Source organism: Myotis yumanensis, unplaced genomic scaffold (genome assembly GCF_028538775.1).
Source record: "Myotis yumanensis isolate MYYU_CA2020_CCGP unplaced genomic scaffold, mMyoYum1.0.hap1 SCAF_7, whole genome shotgun sequence".
NCBI classification, from domain to species: Eukaryota; Metazoa; Chordata; class Mammalia; order Chiroptera; family Vespertilionidae; genus Myotis; species Myotis yumanensis.
Window position 1 is genome coordinate 42165250 of NW_027223758.1, and position 18598 is coordinate 42183847.

Genomic DNA, 18598 nt, shown 5'->3' on the forward strand with positions numbered 1-18598 from the left:
ATATTATTATTGTATTTTAGAACTATGTTTGTGATCTAAGCAGCAACTATGAAAAGTATCCAAGAGCAAATACCGCACCTTCTCTGCACTTGGGCAATTGCCTTTGAATCTTTTGTCCACCAGATGGTAGAATCTTCATGAATTTCTGCAAACTGGCAGCTTAATCTTACATCTCCAGAGTGGTCAGGAAACATCTCGGCTTGGATCTTTCTCAGTAATACTGGAGCTAGAAATGAGAGATCGGCAGGTCAGCATTCTTATAACAGTTGCAAAGAGCTCTACAGTGGGCAAAAGACTTTCTCATCTCATCTCACTTAATTCTTACAACAATATCCAGAGACAAGGATAATAGGTATGACCCTCAATTTGTGCATGAGAAAACAGTGTCTGAGAGGAGATGTGGCTTGCCTAAACACTAAGAAAAGGAATAAATCAACCTAATTACTTTTCACTACTTAATGGTCCTTGAGTCAGGTCTGTAATGCACAGATGTGAAATATAACTTGAGAGGCATTTTTTTTCAAACTCGCTCTAGCTATTAGAGCCTTCCTGGAGAAATGCAAATTTAAACAACTGTATGTTCCAGGGGACCCTTGGTCAAAGTGCCCATCATAAGCAGAAAGCCTCCTTCCGGGGCGGGGGGAGGAGTAGGGAGAGGAGGATTTCAGATACCTAGTCTATAAGACCTGGTTCAAATAAAGATGCTTACTGGATGGTCCACGTTAAAATCAGATCTGGGGATTAGGGAGTAAAATAAAATCTGGATCATCCCAATAATTGTGGTTCAGCCAGCCCTCAGATGTCAACTCAATAATAGCTATTTGCTGGAAAGTAACACATTCATCTTTCCTCTAATTACCGTTGTCTTTGCTGAAGATTTCTGTTATGTCTGATATGAATGAAATAGGAGCAATAAGGAAATGATTCCCAGAGTTGAGACCTTTGAATATCACCTTTTAAAATCAGGAATGAGCTAATTTCTGGTCGAATAGAGAGTCCAGAAATTAGCCTGAACCAATATGCTCAATTAATATTTGACAGAGGAGGCAAGAACATACAATGGAGCCAAGATAGTCTCTTCAATAAATGGTGTTGGGAAAATTGGACAGATATATGCAAGAAAATGAAACTAGACCACCAACTTACACCATACACAAGAATAAACTCAAAATGGATAAAGGACTTAAATGTACGACAGGAAACCATAAAAATTCTAGAAGAATCCAAAGGCAACAAAATCTCAGACATATGCCAAAGCAATTTCTTCACTGATACAGCTCCTAGGGCAGTTGAAACTAAAGAGAAAATGAACAAATGGGACTACATCAAAATAAAAAGCTTCTGCACAGCAAAAGAAACCATCAACAAAACAATAAGAAAACCCACTGCATGGGAAAACATATTTGCCAACGTCATATCTGATAAGGGCCTAATCTCCAAAATTTATAGGGAACTCATACAACTTAACAAAGAGAAGATAAACAATCCAATCAAAAATGGGCAAAGGATCTAAATAGACACCTTTCAAAAGAGGACATTCAGAAAGCCAAGAGACATATGAAAACATGCTCAAAGTGACTCATCATCCAAGAGATGCAAATCAAAACAACAATGAGGTACCATCTCACACCTGTCAGAATGGCTATCATCAACAAATCAACAAATGACAAGTGCTGGAGAGGATGTGGAGAAAAAGGAACACTTGTGCACTGCTGGTGGGAATGCAGACTGGTGCAGCCACTATGGAAGACAGTATGGAGTTTCCTCAAAAAACTGGAAATGGAACTCCCATTTGACCCTGTGATCCCACTTCTAGGAATATATCCCAAGAAACCAGAAACACCAATCAGAAAGGATATGTGCACCCATATGTTCATAGCAGCACAATTCACCATAGCTAAGATCTGGAAACAGCCTAAGTGCCTATCAGTAGATGAATGGATTAGAAAACTGTGGTACATCTACACGATGGAATATTATGCTGCTGTAAAAAAGAAGGAACTCTTACCATTTGCAACAGCATGGATGGAACTGGAGAGCATTATGCTAAGTGAAATAAGCCAGTCAATGAAGGAAAAATACCACATGATCTCACTCATTCATGGATAATAAAGACCATTACAAACTTTTGAACAATAATAGATACAGAGGCAGAGCTGCCTCAAACTGATTGTCAAACTGCAGTGGGAAGGCCAGGAAGGGTTGGGGGGCAGGAGGGAGGGGGGTAAGAGATCAACCGAAGGACTTGTATGCACCCATATAACCATAACTAATGGACATAAGACACTGGGGGGTAAGAGAGGGCAGGGGTTTGTCAAGGGCGGGGGGGAAAAAAGGACACTTATGTAATACCCTTTGTAATACTTTAAGCGAAAAATTAAAAAAAAAAATAAAGTATTTCATCTTTCATAAGCTAAAAAAAATAAAATAAAATCAGGAATGAGATCTCAAGCCGGGCAAATGTGTAATTACTCAGGGTAGCCACTGGGGGGCAGCATAACCATTAGATTAAAGAAGACAAGTATAGCTGACCCAGCCAGGTGGTGGAAATCCTTTGGTAAGCAGTAGGGTTGCTGGAAATGTGGTGTCTGATGGTTGGAGAACAAGTTCCACAACTCCGCAGCTTTGTGATGTAAAATACATAATCCACAGCCAAGATGAAAGTCATCAATACTGTTGCTGTTTGCTCTGTTCCCACAAATTCTACTGTTGTGTAATAGTTGATGCGTTAAGGTTGCCTCCCATCTCTCCTTGATGCCAACAGAGACTCGGATAACAGACACAGAGGGGGCATAGCTGCAGGCTGTTTCATATTTACAGGCTGTGCTGGGTGTTCAGGCACACAGTCTCAAACTCTTGGTCCAGAGTCCTGACCAAGCCCACCTCATCTGGGACACATTTCCTCAAGGGCCCTTCCAACATCATGGCAGTTTTCACAGGTGATCTGTGGAGACCTAAAGATTCCTAAGTTGCCAACCCCTCCACCACCTGTTGTAAATTCTGAACGCAGAGAAAAATGGGGGGCAGAGGAAAGGGCATAAAATGAGCAGTGGGATTACATGAGGCTCTTGGAGAGATGCAAAGCTGGCTTGGACAAGAGGCCTCAGGGCTTGGAAAGGAGCCCTGTCTGTGTGGAAGCAGCTAAGAGGAGGCCTGGGAGAGTAGTTGTCCAAAGTAAAAAGGTTACTCAGTTTGTTTAATTTCTTTCAGAATCATCCGAGTCACCCCCACCCCCACGTCTACCTCACCAGGTCAGGGAGGGAGAGCACCACCCCTCCCCAAATGCTGTACTTCATCTTTGCCGCCCTTTGAGCTCGGGGAGGCTCGTGGCAGCTGAGAGAGATCAGAGTCCCCAACAGCATGTGGTTCCTAGAATGTCCTTTTCCCTGTGGGTAACAAATAACCTGGACAAGCATTCCAAATAGATTGTTTCCGTCTGGGGTAAACCCACTTCAGAGATCTTTGAAAATATCACTTCGTTCTCTTAAAATGTGCTTAAAAACACATGTACTAGCAACCTGGATGGATCCCTCCAAACTCTTCAGGAGGTAGTTTTATATTTAATTCTCTCTGAAACAGGGCCGAGGGCCCATGAATCTGGATGGAGAACGACAAGCACCGCCTAGGAGTCTGAGGACTCGGCAGGGAAAGAGGGGAACCCCTCCCCTGAGCTGAGGGGGCCATAGGGCTCTGCTTCCATCCACAGAGGACCTCGCCTGCTGCAACATCTCCTCTTCTGACTTCTGCCAGGTTACACGGCAAAGGAAAGAAGAGTTCTGCTGTAAAAGAGGCTAAAAGTCGGCTTATAGGATGAAATGTGGGGTTGAAGTGATTCCCCGGGCCGAGCAGAAGTCACAGCAGTTATAGGGGCTCTGAGCCTCCAGGGGTCTGAAACCTGGAACACATACCCTTGGGGCCTTTAGATTCAGAAAGCGAAGAGTGAGTTGGAAAGAAATTTTTAGACTCAAATTTGGAAGGAAACCCAATGTTCAATGAAGCCATTTTTAGTGAAAATCAATGATGAAAGAAGACTCCCAAATTATACCTAAATGTTTATTTCTGGAAATCCTGCTCAGCATGTGGTTTATTTAATTATACTAATTGGCTATACTGATTCATGCGTCAGCTTATCTTTTACAAATATGGTTTAATGGGTAATTAAACAAAAGGGCATCCTCATCACACTCCCTCCATGAAACATACGTACAGGCAGCTATAGGCGAGGCTCTCCCCACAGATCCCCCGGGAACCTGTTAGAAATGCAATTTCTCGAGCCCATGCGTGGAATCAGAAATGCTGGGGTGGAGCCCTGCAGGTCATTCTGCGGCCACTCAAGTTTGAGAACCGGGGTCTATATGCCGAGCCATTTGGTCACAGCCATGGGGTTCCTGCCCCCTGGTCGAAACTCACCTGAACTACCAAGGGCTCAGGAGGACCCAGGAATCTGACATCGGGCCAACAAACCCAAACTTTAACAGGGATAGAGAGCAACGGAGCCTCACCTTTCCCTTCCCTTTTGCAAGGTGGCTTTTTGGGGTCTTTGTTCTCATCCGTGCATGACACCGATGTTTCAAGTTTAGGAATCTTTTTAGGAAAGCTCCCGTTCTTTCTGGTGTTTTCCCTTTCTTCCAATCTCAGCCTCAGGGCAGCCACCTTGGACAGAATTTTCCTCTTCACTCCCTCAGTTAAACGTGCACTTCCTGTGATTTCTTGCTTCTTCTTGACTTCCTCCCAAGCAGGTACTGGGGACCTTCCCGTCTGGGTTGCCATGCCACGGGGCCTACCCTCCCCTGACTTTCTCCCACGGCCCGGGGTGGGGCCCAGGTGCCATGGGTCCTGCAGTGTGTGAGGAGCTGTCTCTGATGCACGTTCTCCCGAAACCAACGCCAAAGTCACTGCTGGCGAGCTGGATGCCCTTGTGGGTTTGGTTTCCCCACTTTGGGGCGCCTCTATTTCAGGTTCCTCAATTTTGTGGCTTATTGAAAAGTCTGTTATGTTTCCTTCAGGGGATGAAGTAAAAGGCAGCTGAGTAAGACCACTGGGAGAGGGCAAATGTTTCCCACACTCACTCTCTCTCTCTCCCTTCTCCTTTGAGTCAGAAAATGCATGTTGATGGTTTCTCGGCTCCACTAACTGGTTCTCAGGGACATCATGAATTTGACCTGCGGTGTTGTCTGTGTCAACTCCAACAGAAGACTGTGCCAGGACTGCAGGAGCACTGGAAAGAGGTGAAGTGGGGGAAACAGCACCTGTCGAGTCCTTTTTACTTTGCTCGGCCTCCCCCAGGCTCCTCTCTCGGCCTTCTTGTGCCTGGCTTCCGCTGCATCCCCCTGGAACTGTCACCCCACCTTCATCAAGACACGGGACTTGCAAAACGGCAGGCTGGACTTCACTTTTGGCTTTGTCATGCTGTCTGTGTTCAGCCTCCCCTCTCTCACCAGCGTCTTGGCTTCTATTGGTGCTATTTTCGCTCGGAATGGTTTCCCCACTTTGCTGGGAGCGTGGGCCTGGAGAGATGATGGGTTGGACTTCTACTCTCTGGCCCAAGCTTCCAGCATCCAATTGACTCTCCTCTCTGACAACTCCCAGGGTGGAGTCAGACGGCTCCTGGGTTTCCACCCTGGCCCACTCCACCACACTCATCTCATCAATGGGATCGACTGAGGACTCGAGGATTTCAGGGCGGGGCAGAAACTGTTTAAAGAAGGCAGCGGGGGCCACGCCGGGTTGGTTTTCCTCTTGGCTTTGACTCACGTTGCTAACATTTTCCTGCCGTCCCGTTTTGGAAGCCTCTGATGGCCAGTCCGTGACACCTTCATCTACAGGGTCCACAGACGACCCCAGGAACCGGGGTTGGTTCAAGTACCGGGAAGAAAGATAGCTCCAGTGTGCACGCCTGGCTGGTTTTCTGCCTTCGTAGATCTCTCCGTCCTTAGCAAGGGCTGAGCCCGCCTCAGCCTGGGGACTGGCCGCCGATGCTACGGGTTCAGAGGGGTCCAGTTCAGGCCCAGCAGCACCTTCCTTTAGCGAGGCAGCCACAGCCCAGACCCCAGCAGGTGTCTTGGCACCAGCTTCTGACTCTTCGCCCTCAGAAGCTGTCAGTTGACTTGGTGGCCAGACCTCGGAGACAGGAGCCTCTACAGTCATAGTCTTGGGCTTATTGCCTGCTTCCCAAGGTGCTGGTCCACTCTCTTTAGACCCCTCCAGGGGGCTCTGAGAGAGAGGCAGAGCACTACTCACAGCCTGACTGTCATCTTCCATGGCTGCTTTGGCCACCACAGACACACTAGTCCCCAGGCCTGAGCTCTGACTTCTTTCCTCCATGGAGTTTGCTAATGACTGGTCCATGGGCAACAGGTCTGTTTCCCCTTGTGCAGCAGATGTCATAGGCCAACTTTCTTGGAAATTATCTTCAGAAAGGGAACCCTGGTGGGTCAGGCTCTCCGGCTGAATCCTCTGTGTTTCACTTCCCTTTTCTTGGAAATGCTCTCCAAGGCTCCTATGGTCTGCTCTGTCCACGGTCTGGCTCTTATCTCCAGCCTGGTTCCCAATCTGAAGAGGGGCAGTGCTGCAGGAATCTCCCTCGGGGGGCGGGGGAGCACAGACACGGACTCCTGGTCCACTGGGAGCCATGCCAAGTTCTTTGGGAGATTCGGTGGTGGAGCCATTTAAAACATGACCCTGCTGTACACTGGAAGGAAGTTGAAAAATATTTCCTTCTGCTACCTGAGCTGAGCTCTCCTCGGGGCCATCTACATGACTGTTCTCAGCAATGGATACAGGGAGGTATTTGGCTGAGTGGACTTTGGTGGCAATGGTACCAGCTGGTATGTTCCCATTCTCCCTGGTCACCTGAAGACACTCAGGAGTAGCAGTTAATGTTGTTGGCTTCTCCTGAGGAAACATAATAATTGAGCTGAGACTGGCTGGTGTGTCTGCAGCGTCCGAGGCACTGGTGCTGGAGCTCGCATCACCTTCTTTGCACCATACCAAAGACTTCTCAGGAGATAGAGGCTGTCTCTCCTCAAGCCCTCCCGAGATGCTGGGGCTCGGCCTCTCCTGCCCTGTGGAGGCCGGCGTGGAGGTGGAATGCTCCACCTTGGCCAGATGTTCCCCTGTGGATCCTTCACTGGCTTTTTGTGAAATGTCCCAGGCGAGGGCATCACTAGGTGCAGGAAACACGACTGAGTCTCTTCTCTTGTTGCTTTTATCTGTGGAGTGTGGAGGCTCAGAACCTTGTGTTTGAAGAACAACATCCAGTGTCTTGTCATCAGGAACACATAAATCAGGTATTTGGCTTTGACCTTCTGCCAACTCTAAGTCCATGGAGCAAAGTTCTTGAGGTGAATTTGTATGAACTGGGGCTCTGGCAGGAGCATCCATGGTGTCACCTGTTCCTTGGTCGCCTGCTTCAAGACGCTCCATCAAACACTCTGCTTCTCTGCCCCCTGGCCCATGGCACATAGCTTCCAGGGTGGGGGCAATATCTGCAGGTGCAGGGGAAGCAAGAGAGAGAGCCTCGGGCTCCCTGGGGCCATCACTGCCCTCCTGAGGGAGATGCACTGACAGCTCACAGGGGGACATAGTTGCATGATTGGCTTCTGGGAGATTCAGCTCATGTCCTGGGTCTTCCCAGGAACGTCCAGGTGTGTTGTCTTCTCTGTCTTGGTTTTCTTCACGCTGTGGGCCTTGAATACAGCTTTGTATCTCCAGGTATTGGGTCAATGATGCATTTTCCTCATCAGCCCCTCCTAAGTTGGGGGAAGCATCTGTTGTGGTCCCAGTAAATGCAGACTCCTCCCCAGCAGGCTCTGGGGAAGCTGGCATGGGGCTGAGAGAGAGTCTCTCCCTGACTGGTTCCTGAGTTTGCACCTAGGAAGATGAAAAGTGATATTAATGGAATTGTTCCTGGGAGAGCCCACAATAGGGTATAACCACAGTCACAAGAGTGTTAATCCTTGAGGACTGTGATTATGGACATGAGGAGCAGCAGGAGTGACAGAAATCTGAATGTTAATCCCCAAACTCTCTCTAGCTATTAGAGCCTTCCTGGAGAAATGCAAATTTAAACAACTGTATGTTCCAGGGGACCCTTGGTCAGTTGCCTATCATAGGCAGAAAACTTCCTGACAATCATTAGTTAATGATTTTTTTCTCTCTCAGAAAAAAGAAGATGAAAATAAATTCAATGTTAACTAGTCTGTTCAAGTAAGTCCTAAGAGCTTGTGTGTACCTTTCCAGAAAGATAAATTTCACATGAGCATAACAAATGAAAAATGCAGTGTTTGTAAAGTAGCAATGAGCAATCTTCGTCCCCAGATATGAGGGTTAATGATGTTAATAAAGAACAGAGAGCCCATCCTTTGAACCCACCTCTAATGAAGTAATAGGATTGTGATTGGCCATCAGCACTGCCAATCATTTCTGCCCAGGCAAGTTGTAAAATCTTGGAAAGTCTTCCTCACTTTATGCCTGCTACAAACCAAATTCACAAGAAATAGGGTGCCCAGGACTGCTTAGGTTTTTGTGAAGAGAAACAGAGACAGAGTCAGAGAGGAAGGGAAAGAGGGAGGGAGGCAGGAGAGAAAAAAGGATGAATCAGTGAACCTATCTCACATCATGAGGAGGGAACCCATTATGGTACTATTTTTTAAAAAACATTTTTATTGATTTCAGAGAAGAAGGGAGAGGGAGAGAGAGATAGAACATCAATGATGAAGGAGAATCATTGATCAGCTGCCTCCTGCATGCCCCACACTGGGAATTGAGCCCACAACCCAGGCACGTGCCCAAATCCAACTATAACCCCTTGGTTCATAAGTGACGCTCAACCACTGAGCCACGCCAACCAGGCCCATCATGGTACTATTTGAATGTTCTGTGATATTGGCTATTGTTCAAGGAAGCAGCAAATTCTTTGACTAAACTCTTGTCTCTTGAAACGTTTAGCTTATCGAGTATTTCAATGCATATGAAAATTATGCCCAGCTAAGAAGAATGGAATTGCCACTCATTTTCAGCAAGTGTCCCTCCTTTGCCCCAGGACACCTGCTCTGCAGCCGCCCCGTTCAAATAAGTAAGAACCGATGGCTGGGCTCAAAGAGGGAAGGAGAAGTCTCTCCAGCGCTGGACAAAGTGGAGCTGCAATGTTCCCGTGCACGTGTGGCCCTAGAGTCCTGAGGCGTATGTCCATCAACACAGGTGAGACCCACAGCCAGTGGGACACAGGCTAGCAGTGTGACACACCTCTTTCCATACTGCCCTAGTGCTGCTGTTGCCAGCAGGGATTCACCTCTCATTTCCTCCTTAAAGCTACCCTGATGTTCATCTAACTCAGATTTTATTGGCATGAAAGTGCTAACTGAAGAAATTTAGTATAATTTCTTGGACTATTAACTCCATGAGTGTGCATCGATTCAGCAAGTGTTTATTTAATGCTCCAGTGTATTAGGGAGCATCCCAGGTGATGAGGGTACAACATGGGCAAAATGCCCATCTGCAGGATGTTCCCATTCTGTGTTGTATTCAAGGCCTGTCACAGGGTTAGCATGAAGCAGATGTGACATGTTAGCACTGAGCAGAGGTGACATGATTAGCACTGAGCAGGTGCTCTATAAGTGCTTGTTGAAAGAAGGAGGAAGGGAACAAGCCCTGTACCAGGTGAGATAGCTTTGCCCAACTTCACCCATTAAAACTCAACATTTGAAAGGTTTGGACTCATCCATTCCCAACTTTGGGACAACTCTATTTCAAAGGAGACTCAACTGTATGCAGGAGCAGGTACTAGTCCACATCCTCATGTTGCTAAAAAGAAAAATGGTTTGCTCTTTTTCTAGATCCTTTTTTTTTTCTTTCTTATCATATTAAAAGGGGAAACAAGAAAGATAATCTCTGGGAAATAAGCAAAGTTTTTAAAGAGTACGAAGGAGTAAAGGTGTACACGGTCTCATCTCTATATCTGCAACACACGTGTAGGATGTTCTTTTCATTTGCTATTTTGGTTCAGATTTCTTATAATGAACTATGACACAACTATACTGAACTATTAAGCACAGAAAGTGTGGGTGGCTTCCTGGTTGTGATTTGAGATGTGCAAGGACACAGTCTAATCTAAACCACCATGGCGCTCTCTCTAGCCTTCCTCTCCTGCCTGAATCTCCACTATCTATGTCAGTCCTTTATTTTAAGATCTTGCCATCATTACTATATCAACAGTGCCAATAGACATTTATGGAGTAGCTGCTATGTATGAATTCTCTGCCAGGCCCTGGACAAATTCTTCCAAAGGGCTCAAGTTAAAAGCCAGTATGTCACTTGCTGGGATCTTACCCACTCATTATTGCCTGCTGCCATATCAACACAGTTACAGCCTGGTGTGGGGAAGAGAGAGACACCTGGAAAGGGTAAAACCCTGGACAAGGAGGCTTTGATTAGGGTGAGTTTGGTCATTGATATATATCATCTTAGCCATGGTATTGTGCCTGGATTTACAAAATAGTCACTTAGCTATCTCCTGTTAAGGTATACTTGCTCCTCCTCTCTTGCTTTTAAAATAAAATCCTATTTCCAAATAGCCTGGTGAAGTCCCACAGGTAAAAAGAAAAAAATATGGGGAATCCTTGACTGTGTAAATTCATTCACTTGGCAAACACTTACTGAGCACCTACTGGATACCAAGCTCTGTTCTAAGTACCGGGGAAGCATCAGGGAAAACATAACAAAGACTTCTAGCCTTTGGAAGATATGTTCAAGCCACAAACCATATCATTGGTTCACTGATAATGGGAAATTCCATAAATTTAATTTGAACCAACCAATGGGGTTTTCTCAAAGTGGAGCTTTAACAGCCCAGTAGATACCTGTCAAGGCTCACAGCTTCAGTTCCAAGCATAAGCTCCTTGGGGCTCAGGCAGAGGCTGACTCATAGAGAAAGAGAAACCACTGACCTGCACCTTTCAAGCAATTCAAACCTTTCTTTAGGAGGAGACCTCTTAGCTAAGTCCCTCTGAAAGGACTCCAAGTGCTTCTCCTGCTGCTCAGCTGTTCTCATCAGGAGGTTTTGTTATGCTGGAAAATTGTTCTCATTCTGGTGAAAAGAAGGAGGGGTTGGGGCTCTGGCAGGAAGCCTAGTATGATGGGTAGAGTGTGGACTTGGAGGACTGGCCACCTGGGTTCAGTTCTGTCCAATACTGTATGCATGACCCCAAGCAATCTCTTTGGCCTCTCTGACCCTCTGTCTCCTCTTCTAGGGCTAACCACATGCACATCAGCACCATCCTGTCCAGGGCCTGGCATTCACTGACAGTAGTTTCCCTTGTTCTCTGTGAAAATTAAGGCAAAAAGAAAACTGAGCGACCCTGATGAGCAGGGCAGTGTGCTTTGGGCTTTGCAAGGGCTTTCTCATTTAATTGATTGGTAACATAAATCTGAAATACTGATGCTTTCATCTCTTCTCTAGGTGCATAGCCAGGGTCCAATCAAAAAACAGAAACCACACACTGGTTAAATAAGGGCAGTTGAATATAAAGGGTAGTTAACTGCAATGAAAGAATAACTGTAAGATATAGAGAACCCCTATGGGATTTCCTTGGTGAGGGACAGCACCAAGGAAGAACAATGTGTAAGGGGCTCAACCCTAGTTGGAGAAGGTCCAAGCAGGCCACTGGATAGCAGAGAAGCTCCAGGCCACAGCGGGTCTGGAATTGCTGGGTGAACACTAGACCACCCTTCCTTGGGCAGGCGGGGAGCAGGCAGTCTCCAGGTCACTGGCAGGGGAGAGGCCAAGGCCTTCAGAGTGAGTGGGCTACATGCGGTGGGGTAGAGAGAGGGAGCGACAGTCCTGGGTGTTTGGGGCCATGGGGGACTATGTCTTGGTCCTGCAGGGGCCTCCAGAGAGAATTTGGATGTTGGTATAGGCAGGAGGCCTTCAGAGTGGGCAGGCCATGCCGAGCTCTCGATTCTGAGTAGAGAGCTATAGGAAGGTCACCACAAAGCCAAGGTAACAAGGTCACAGGTGGACCATGTTCTGGGCTCTATGGCTGGGACAGACCTATGGGATGGCCACAAACCCATACCACTGATTCCCAGCAATGCTGAAAATGACAGGAATGGCCTTCCTCCTGCAGTGTCCGACCAGCACCCTCTGCTGAGCTTGCTTCACATCGAGCTTATTTTAAGTGGCATGGGTAACAGAATTCCATCACTGAGCATTGCTGATGGGTGCATTTGAGGCTGAGGAGCAGTAAATTGGAAACATGAGGTTGCTGATGACCAGGGTTGGAAATTGCCCAGGGTCCCACTGTCAATGGCAGAACCAGGATTTACAGCCAAGTCTGTTGGCCATAAAGCCCTTTCCAACCCAGCTTTTCTAATACAAGAAGTTAAGAAAAACTCCACCAATGGTCCAGAAACTCCCCTCATTTAGACTCAGAACTTCTGAGGGTCAGAGACACTGGGTATCTATACTAACAAAAGGGTATATGCTAATTAGACCAGGAGACCTTCCAGGAGACCTTCCGGACATCCTTCCAGACAAAGCCAGGGTGGCGGGGCCGAGGCAGGAGGCTGTTAGGGGTGATCAGGCCAGGAGGGGAGGGCAGTTGGGGGTGATCAGGCCGGCAAGGGGGGGTCAGTTGGAGGCAAGAAGGCCGGCAGGGGGGCAGTTAGGGGGGCGAGCAGTCCGGCAGGCAGAGTGATTAGGGGTGATCAGGCAGGCAGGCAGGTGAGTGGTTAGGAGCCAGTGGTCCTGGATTGTGAGAGGGATTCCCAGATTGGAGAGGGTGCAGGCCAGCCTGAGGAACGCGCCGCCCCCCCGCCCCCCCCCCCCCCCCCCCGCATGAATTTCGTGCACCGGGCCACTAGTAAGAGTATAATCATCCTTGTTACATGCAACGTGACGACATGTTTATTTGTTGGCTTCTAAGGGCAGGAACACTATGCTACTCATTTCTGAATTTCCAAAACCATGAGCATAGTAGGAGCTGGGTTATTTTTGCTGAATGAATAAGCATATGAATGAACACAAGCGGGGGGAAGCAAATTTAGTAACACTTCCCAACCTGGTTTTGAAAGCAGCATTAAGCTTGAAAACTTACACTCTGCTCACACAGCATTTTGCAACACCACCTCTATTCAACATGCCTTCCATTCTACAAACACATTGTGTTCATTTGTTGGCCTTTCCACAAATTCTGCCTCCTAAGTGTGTCTGCCATGGATCCCATGGACAGGTGTGTTGCCCTGTTGTCCACCCTGTGACAGTCAGGGTTACACGCCTCTTCATTAACGAGAGTGTCCTGGATTCCAACAAAGTGCATGCCACTAATTTGAGTCACTAACAATAGAAGGTGGTATGAGATGAGATCTGCCTTCTCAAATAGCTTATAATCCAGCTGAAGAGAGAAAATGCACATGGAAAAGATAAATCAATCACAATTCTTGACAAGTGCAGTCTCAGGGAACTTCTCAACTGAGTAGAATGGGCAGTAGATGTGGTAGGTGCTGTTGGCTGACTAACTCAACAACATCTCCAAGCCCCCTGCCCTTGCTGGCTCCAACTAAAGTAACTGGAAAACCATACTTTCACACCCCACTGCATAGCAAGATGGAGCCAAGGGGTCAGTTCTGGCCAGTGAATGTATGGGGAATTCCAAGGATGGGCTTCTGGGGAAACTTTGCTTTGCTTCTGTAAGGCACAGATATGGGGAACACCTTGTCTACCCTCTGTCTTCTTCCTGCAATGAGGATGCAATGCCTGATGCTGCAGCTGTCAGCTCCCAGTCAGAAGGCAACTAGCACGAGACTGAAGAGCTAACACACCATGGCTGCGGGGCAGAAAGAGAAAGGACTTGGGAGCCTGCAGACATCTTTGAGCCACTGGAATAATACTGAGACCCACCAGACCTCTTGTGAAGTGAACAACAAAGGTGCTTATATCTGAGGCCACAATCAGTTGGTTATTTTGTTGACTGCATCTAACAGCAGTCCTAATTAACACCAGAGGACAGTATATTGCTGAAGGTGAGGGAAAAGGCATGTGAGGTTCACCCTGGAGCCCTTCTGAAGGTGCTGGGTGAATGGGGGTAGGGATTAATTTGAAGGACAGTATCACTAAGGGCAAAGGGCTGGTCAATATGCCAAGGGATCAAAAGGGCCTGAGGCAAGATGAACTTGGAGTCCAATGGGGGAGGGAGAATGGGGAAATGTGAGAAATTGGATCATCAAAGCCAAGGCCATGGTTCTAAAGGCAAGCACAGCCCCCCAGGGCAAGGAGGGTCAAGCGCTTAGCTCTTCACTCACTTCTGCTGGCCAGCAGCACCTCCACATGTCCTCCTATGGGACAACTTTTCTAAATTCTGGTACTTTTTAAAACTTCTTTCCTCCTTATTTGGACTAGATGCAAATTGCATCATGTCCTTCAACAGTTGTCTACACATCATTAATTTTCCCCTGTGGTTCCAAGAATCTTGATCTGGGAACTTCCCCACTCCCTTACCTCCTGGGCTGCTGTAGCTTTGAGCACGGCTAACCTTTCCTAAATTTCTGCTGAGCTCTCACTATGGGCCCATGTCATTCGTCACTTGATAGATTGAATCCATACCACCTGGGCCTGCAGAAATGAAAACAGCCCGGTCCCCAGCCAAAGAAAGCTTCAAGGCAACCCAAAATATTTCAGGAACTTGAGTTTATTTTTAGGAGTTGCCAGGTTGCCCAGAAAGGACCTTTGCTTTAAAGACTTTGAATGTTGAAATAACACATAATAAAGTGAAGGACACTCATCTAAGGTCCCCAATCCTGAAACCAGATCCTGAACCCCTGTCAGCTCATTTGACCAGCTCATCTTCATTCCATTCCCTCCTGGGAGACAAGAAATCTCCAGCGAGTTGCTGTTACAATCCTTTCCTGATTTCTTGGGAAAAACATAGAGTTTGTAAAAAGACCAGTTTGATCTCTTACTGGGAGTGGACAGGGTTTCCTTTCCCAGAGCTCAGGGCTCAGGGCATTCAGTGGAACCTGCCTGGTGACAGGCTGTGAGAGAAAGAGCACTGGACCATGAGTTTTATGTGGCCATTGCCTATCTCAGGTGATGTGGGCAAGTAGCAGAACTGTCCCCAACAGTAACAATCATTAAGCCCCACAGAAATCTTAACACATGGCAGGCGCTGTTCTGTGCCTCGCATACACCAATGCAGTTAATCTCTGTAAAATGGCATAGAAATGGATGCCTTTGGGACTTCAGGTTGTGTCATGTTAGGAAGCAATATACCAGCTACTCCCACACATGAGAGGGCCGTGTGGGGATAAGCCCCCAAGTACATGGTCAGGAAAGCAGCTGTCTTCCTTTCCCGCAGGTGTCTTTATTTTCCTGCATTTGGGAGAGGAGAGGAGCCTTGATCTTCATATCTGCACTGGGAGATATGCAAACGTAAGAAAAATGGAGTTGGGAAGGCCAGGGATGTTTATTGAATCCCACCAGGCATTTCTGAGCAGTCTTTGGTTTTTTGCTGTGTCTCGAAGAGTCTGGACTTGGATGAGGAGTGAAAAGAAAGGGGAGCGGGAATGGAAAGAGGGTTGGGCCTCGGAAAATCCAGGTTTGGTCCTGGATGCGCTGTGACGTGGAAAGTGGCTTTGGATAAGTCATCGGATCTCTCTGGGGTTGCTTGCTTCTTGCACAGTAACGTGAGAGGGTGGAGAGTATCTCTTGGCTCCCATAGCTTTGGTGCTCTATGACCTGCTGCCATGTAAACAGCACGAACACTGAACTGGGGCTTAAACCTCACCTTCCATTTGGAACTAGGTTTTCCTTTTACTCCTAGGGCTTCTAGGTCTAACTCTATATCTAGGGGAGTTGTTAGGGGAAGGGACACAGCATGTCACCATAGGTAGATCGATCCAGAATGAGGCAGTGGGGCCCCAGAGAGGGCCGGGGAAGAGACTGAGTTCTGGAGAGCAGGTCCCCATAGGGCAGGGCACTCCCTGGAGTTGGCTCTTGTCCTGCCTCTCTCATCTCTGCTTCTCTCTCCTCTCTGCAGTAAGTAGACTGCACTGTGGGCCCTCAAGCTGATCCCATGGAGTTCTGGAGCCTCACAGACCTAGTCCAAGTCAATAAAATCACCACAGCCACAGAACAGATGACCAGTGGCCATTGGCCCCCAACTTTGCTAATCATTTGGGGGTTGACGAATGTTACGACTTCCTTTTCCCAGGAAATCTTGTTTTACCCACACAATTTTGTGCATAATTTCAGGGGTCTCCAGACCCCCTTGAGCCCATCAATCCCCATTTCAGGGCCCCAGGCCCACAGAATGAATCCCTGCTGTCAGTCATGAGCAGGGGTTGGGGGTTGGGGGGAGTGGCATGGTATTGTTTAGTTTCCACAGCTCGAAACTCCTCTGCAGATTTCAGACTGGACAACAGGGGGGAAACTGAAATCTTAGTCAGGTTCTCGGACAGTGTTTTCAAATCAATATATCTCTTCACCTGTTTTTAGAATTTGTGAGCAAAGTCAAAACCAAAGTAGTAGCAATTACCGTACTGCATTGACAATAATACCTTGTACACAGCAAGTTCTTGTAAACTTTAGAAACAGGAAGTACTTGTCACCGTTACTACACTACAACTTTGCCTATTCAGCGTGACTTCAAAGTGTACAGTAATGATGGCAATCAGCACTTGGAAAACCTGAATATAAATATAGGCAGGTCACCTGTCTCAGATGGTTATTACCAAAAATGAGAAAGTGCAGACTTGGGGCTTGAAGAGCCCCTGACATGCCATATGTCTCTTCTAGTACAGAGGAGGGCAGCTATATGTCCTGGGGTTTGGCTTCTGCTTAAGCAGAACTCTCCCCTCAATGCGTACAGGTCTAAGCAGGTACAGTTACCAGCCGGCAGTAACAGTGACTCAGAGATTCAGAGAACGCTTCATTCAGCAGGAGAAACAAAAGTTCCTGGAATAATGAGATCCATGCAGGAAGGACGGGGTTAGTCTTGTTTAACTTGGAGCAAGGCACATGGTAGCTGCTCAAAAAATAGGTCAAATGAGTGAATATTCATCCAGTCTGTTCTTGGTCCAGTGTCAGCATAGACAGGAAGGCTTTGCCCCTTCCAAGTCTGGTTTTCATCTCATTCTCTGTCAATTTGTCTGTTGAGACATTGACCTCCTACCTGAAACAATTGCCCGACTGTCCTGTGCTTTGGTTAATAAGAATTTTCTAGTAAACTGTAACTCTTCTACATCACTAATAATTTGATGCTTGGTTGGCCTTGGTCTTCTTTAGATCTAAACGGAAGCCATCTGTTTTCTTTTGAGCAGAGAGAAAAGCAGCTCTTGTTTCCATCATGAACAATTGAGGTTTTCAATATATACTACCCAGAAGGCATCAGCATAGTTGTACCCATGGGCACCAGACACTGACAGTGGCAATGTCCCATTGACCATGGGCCCAGAGTTGTGCGATCACAAAGTGCAGCTGAAGGGTTAAGTTTCAAACACCTGTACTTGAAAGATGCGGGGATCAAAGGCAGGAAGTGGGGAGGAGCATGTGCAGAGGAGACTGGAAATTCAGGGACCTCTTTTGATGGAGCCCTCAAAATCAACTTTCCCCTTATAGACGGAAGGAAAAAGAATGATTCACAAAGAAGCTTCTGGGAAGCTGAAGTTGTTGGGGAAATGCTTTGAGAACCAAGGAAAAAAAGAAAGTATCTGAGAGTCAATGCAGTGATTTGAGGTAGGAAAGCAAAAAACAAATAAAAATGCTGAGCTGACATACGCACTTATGATGGTTTGAAAATTCACATACACTACTTCTGGTATGCATGAGTTAACACAGTCTCTCTGTTCTTTCGCTGGAACTGGGCTTGTCTTTCTCATGAGCTCCCAATCACAGGTAGGGACTTGGAGAATAAGTTTTCTCTCGGACTGAGCCTCGGGTCCAACAACTCAAATAGGCCTTCAGGGAGTGTTCAGGCCCTTAGTTCTGCGCACCCTGACCCTGCTCCTCAGAAACTGGTGTCTGAGCTGCCTACCCTGGGAGATGGGTGGGAACTTGTCCCCATGTCCCAAGAGGGAGGTAGAGAAAGATCTCCCGTCCTCACGGTTTCTTTGGCTTCTTCTAACACAATCCTAAAGTCAGGATGAGGTCAGGATGGTTTCCCCCCTGGCCCTGACTCTATCTCTGTGAGCATTTTTGTCTCAGTGTCTTCAAGGGTTGGGTGCCCTTGTCTACACCCTCACATGCTCCCGCTTTCTGACTGCACAGAGATAAAATTCTAATAAGAGAGGAACTTAGAAGCCTCCTCTCTCAATAAAGCCAGACTTTAAAACGCATTGTCCTGCTTAAAAAAAAAAATACAAAAAAGCACACCTGTTTTTTTCATCTGTTTGACTCCCTCAGCACAACCTACCAACCATCTGCACCTCACCCCAGGCCACCCCATTCCCCCAGTGGCTTTGGAAGAAGGCCCTGGAGGCAGAAACGGAAAAACGAACATTTTTTTCTGATCCCTCCCTGCACACACCACTGGCAACTGCGTTCATTTCCTAGGGTCCAGGAAACAAATTACCACAAACTCTAACAGCACACATTTACTCTCTCAGC

At 47.1% G+C, this 18598-nt stretch overlaps 1 protein-coding gene and 1 long non-coding RNA gene across 2 annotated transcripts in view; one reads left to right on the forward strand and one right to left on the reverse strand.

The window, feature by feature from the left end:
* ALPK2 (alpha kinase 2) overlaps positions 1–18598 on the reverse strand; it is a 105697-nt gene that overhangs the window by 22700 nt on the left and 64399 nt on the right. The window contains exons 5-6 of the mRNA XM_070420374.1: positions 4503–7872; positions 79–226 (exon numbers count right to left, since the gene is read on the reverse strand). Of these exons, the coding sequence (XP_070276475.1) occupies positions 79–226; positions 4503–7872 (3518 nt within the window). The remainder of the gene's footprint in view (positions 1–78; positions 227–4502; positions 7873–18598) is intronic.
* The window catches only part of LOC139013906 (uncharacterized), a 38205-nt gene continuing 28737 nt past the window's right edge, over positions 9131–18598 (forward strand). The window contains exon 1 of the long non-coding RNA XR_011472162.1: positions 9131–9201. This is a non-coding gene — a long non-coding RNA (uncharacterized lncRNA). The remainder of the gene's footprint in view (positions 9202–18598) is intronic.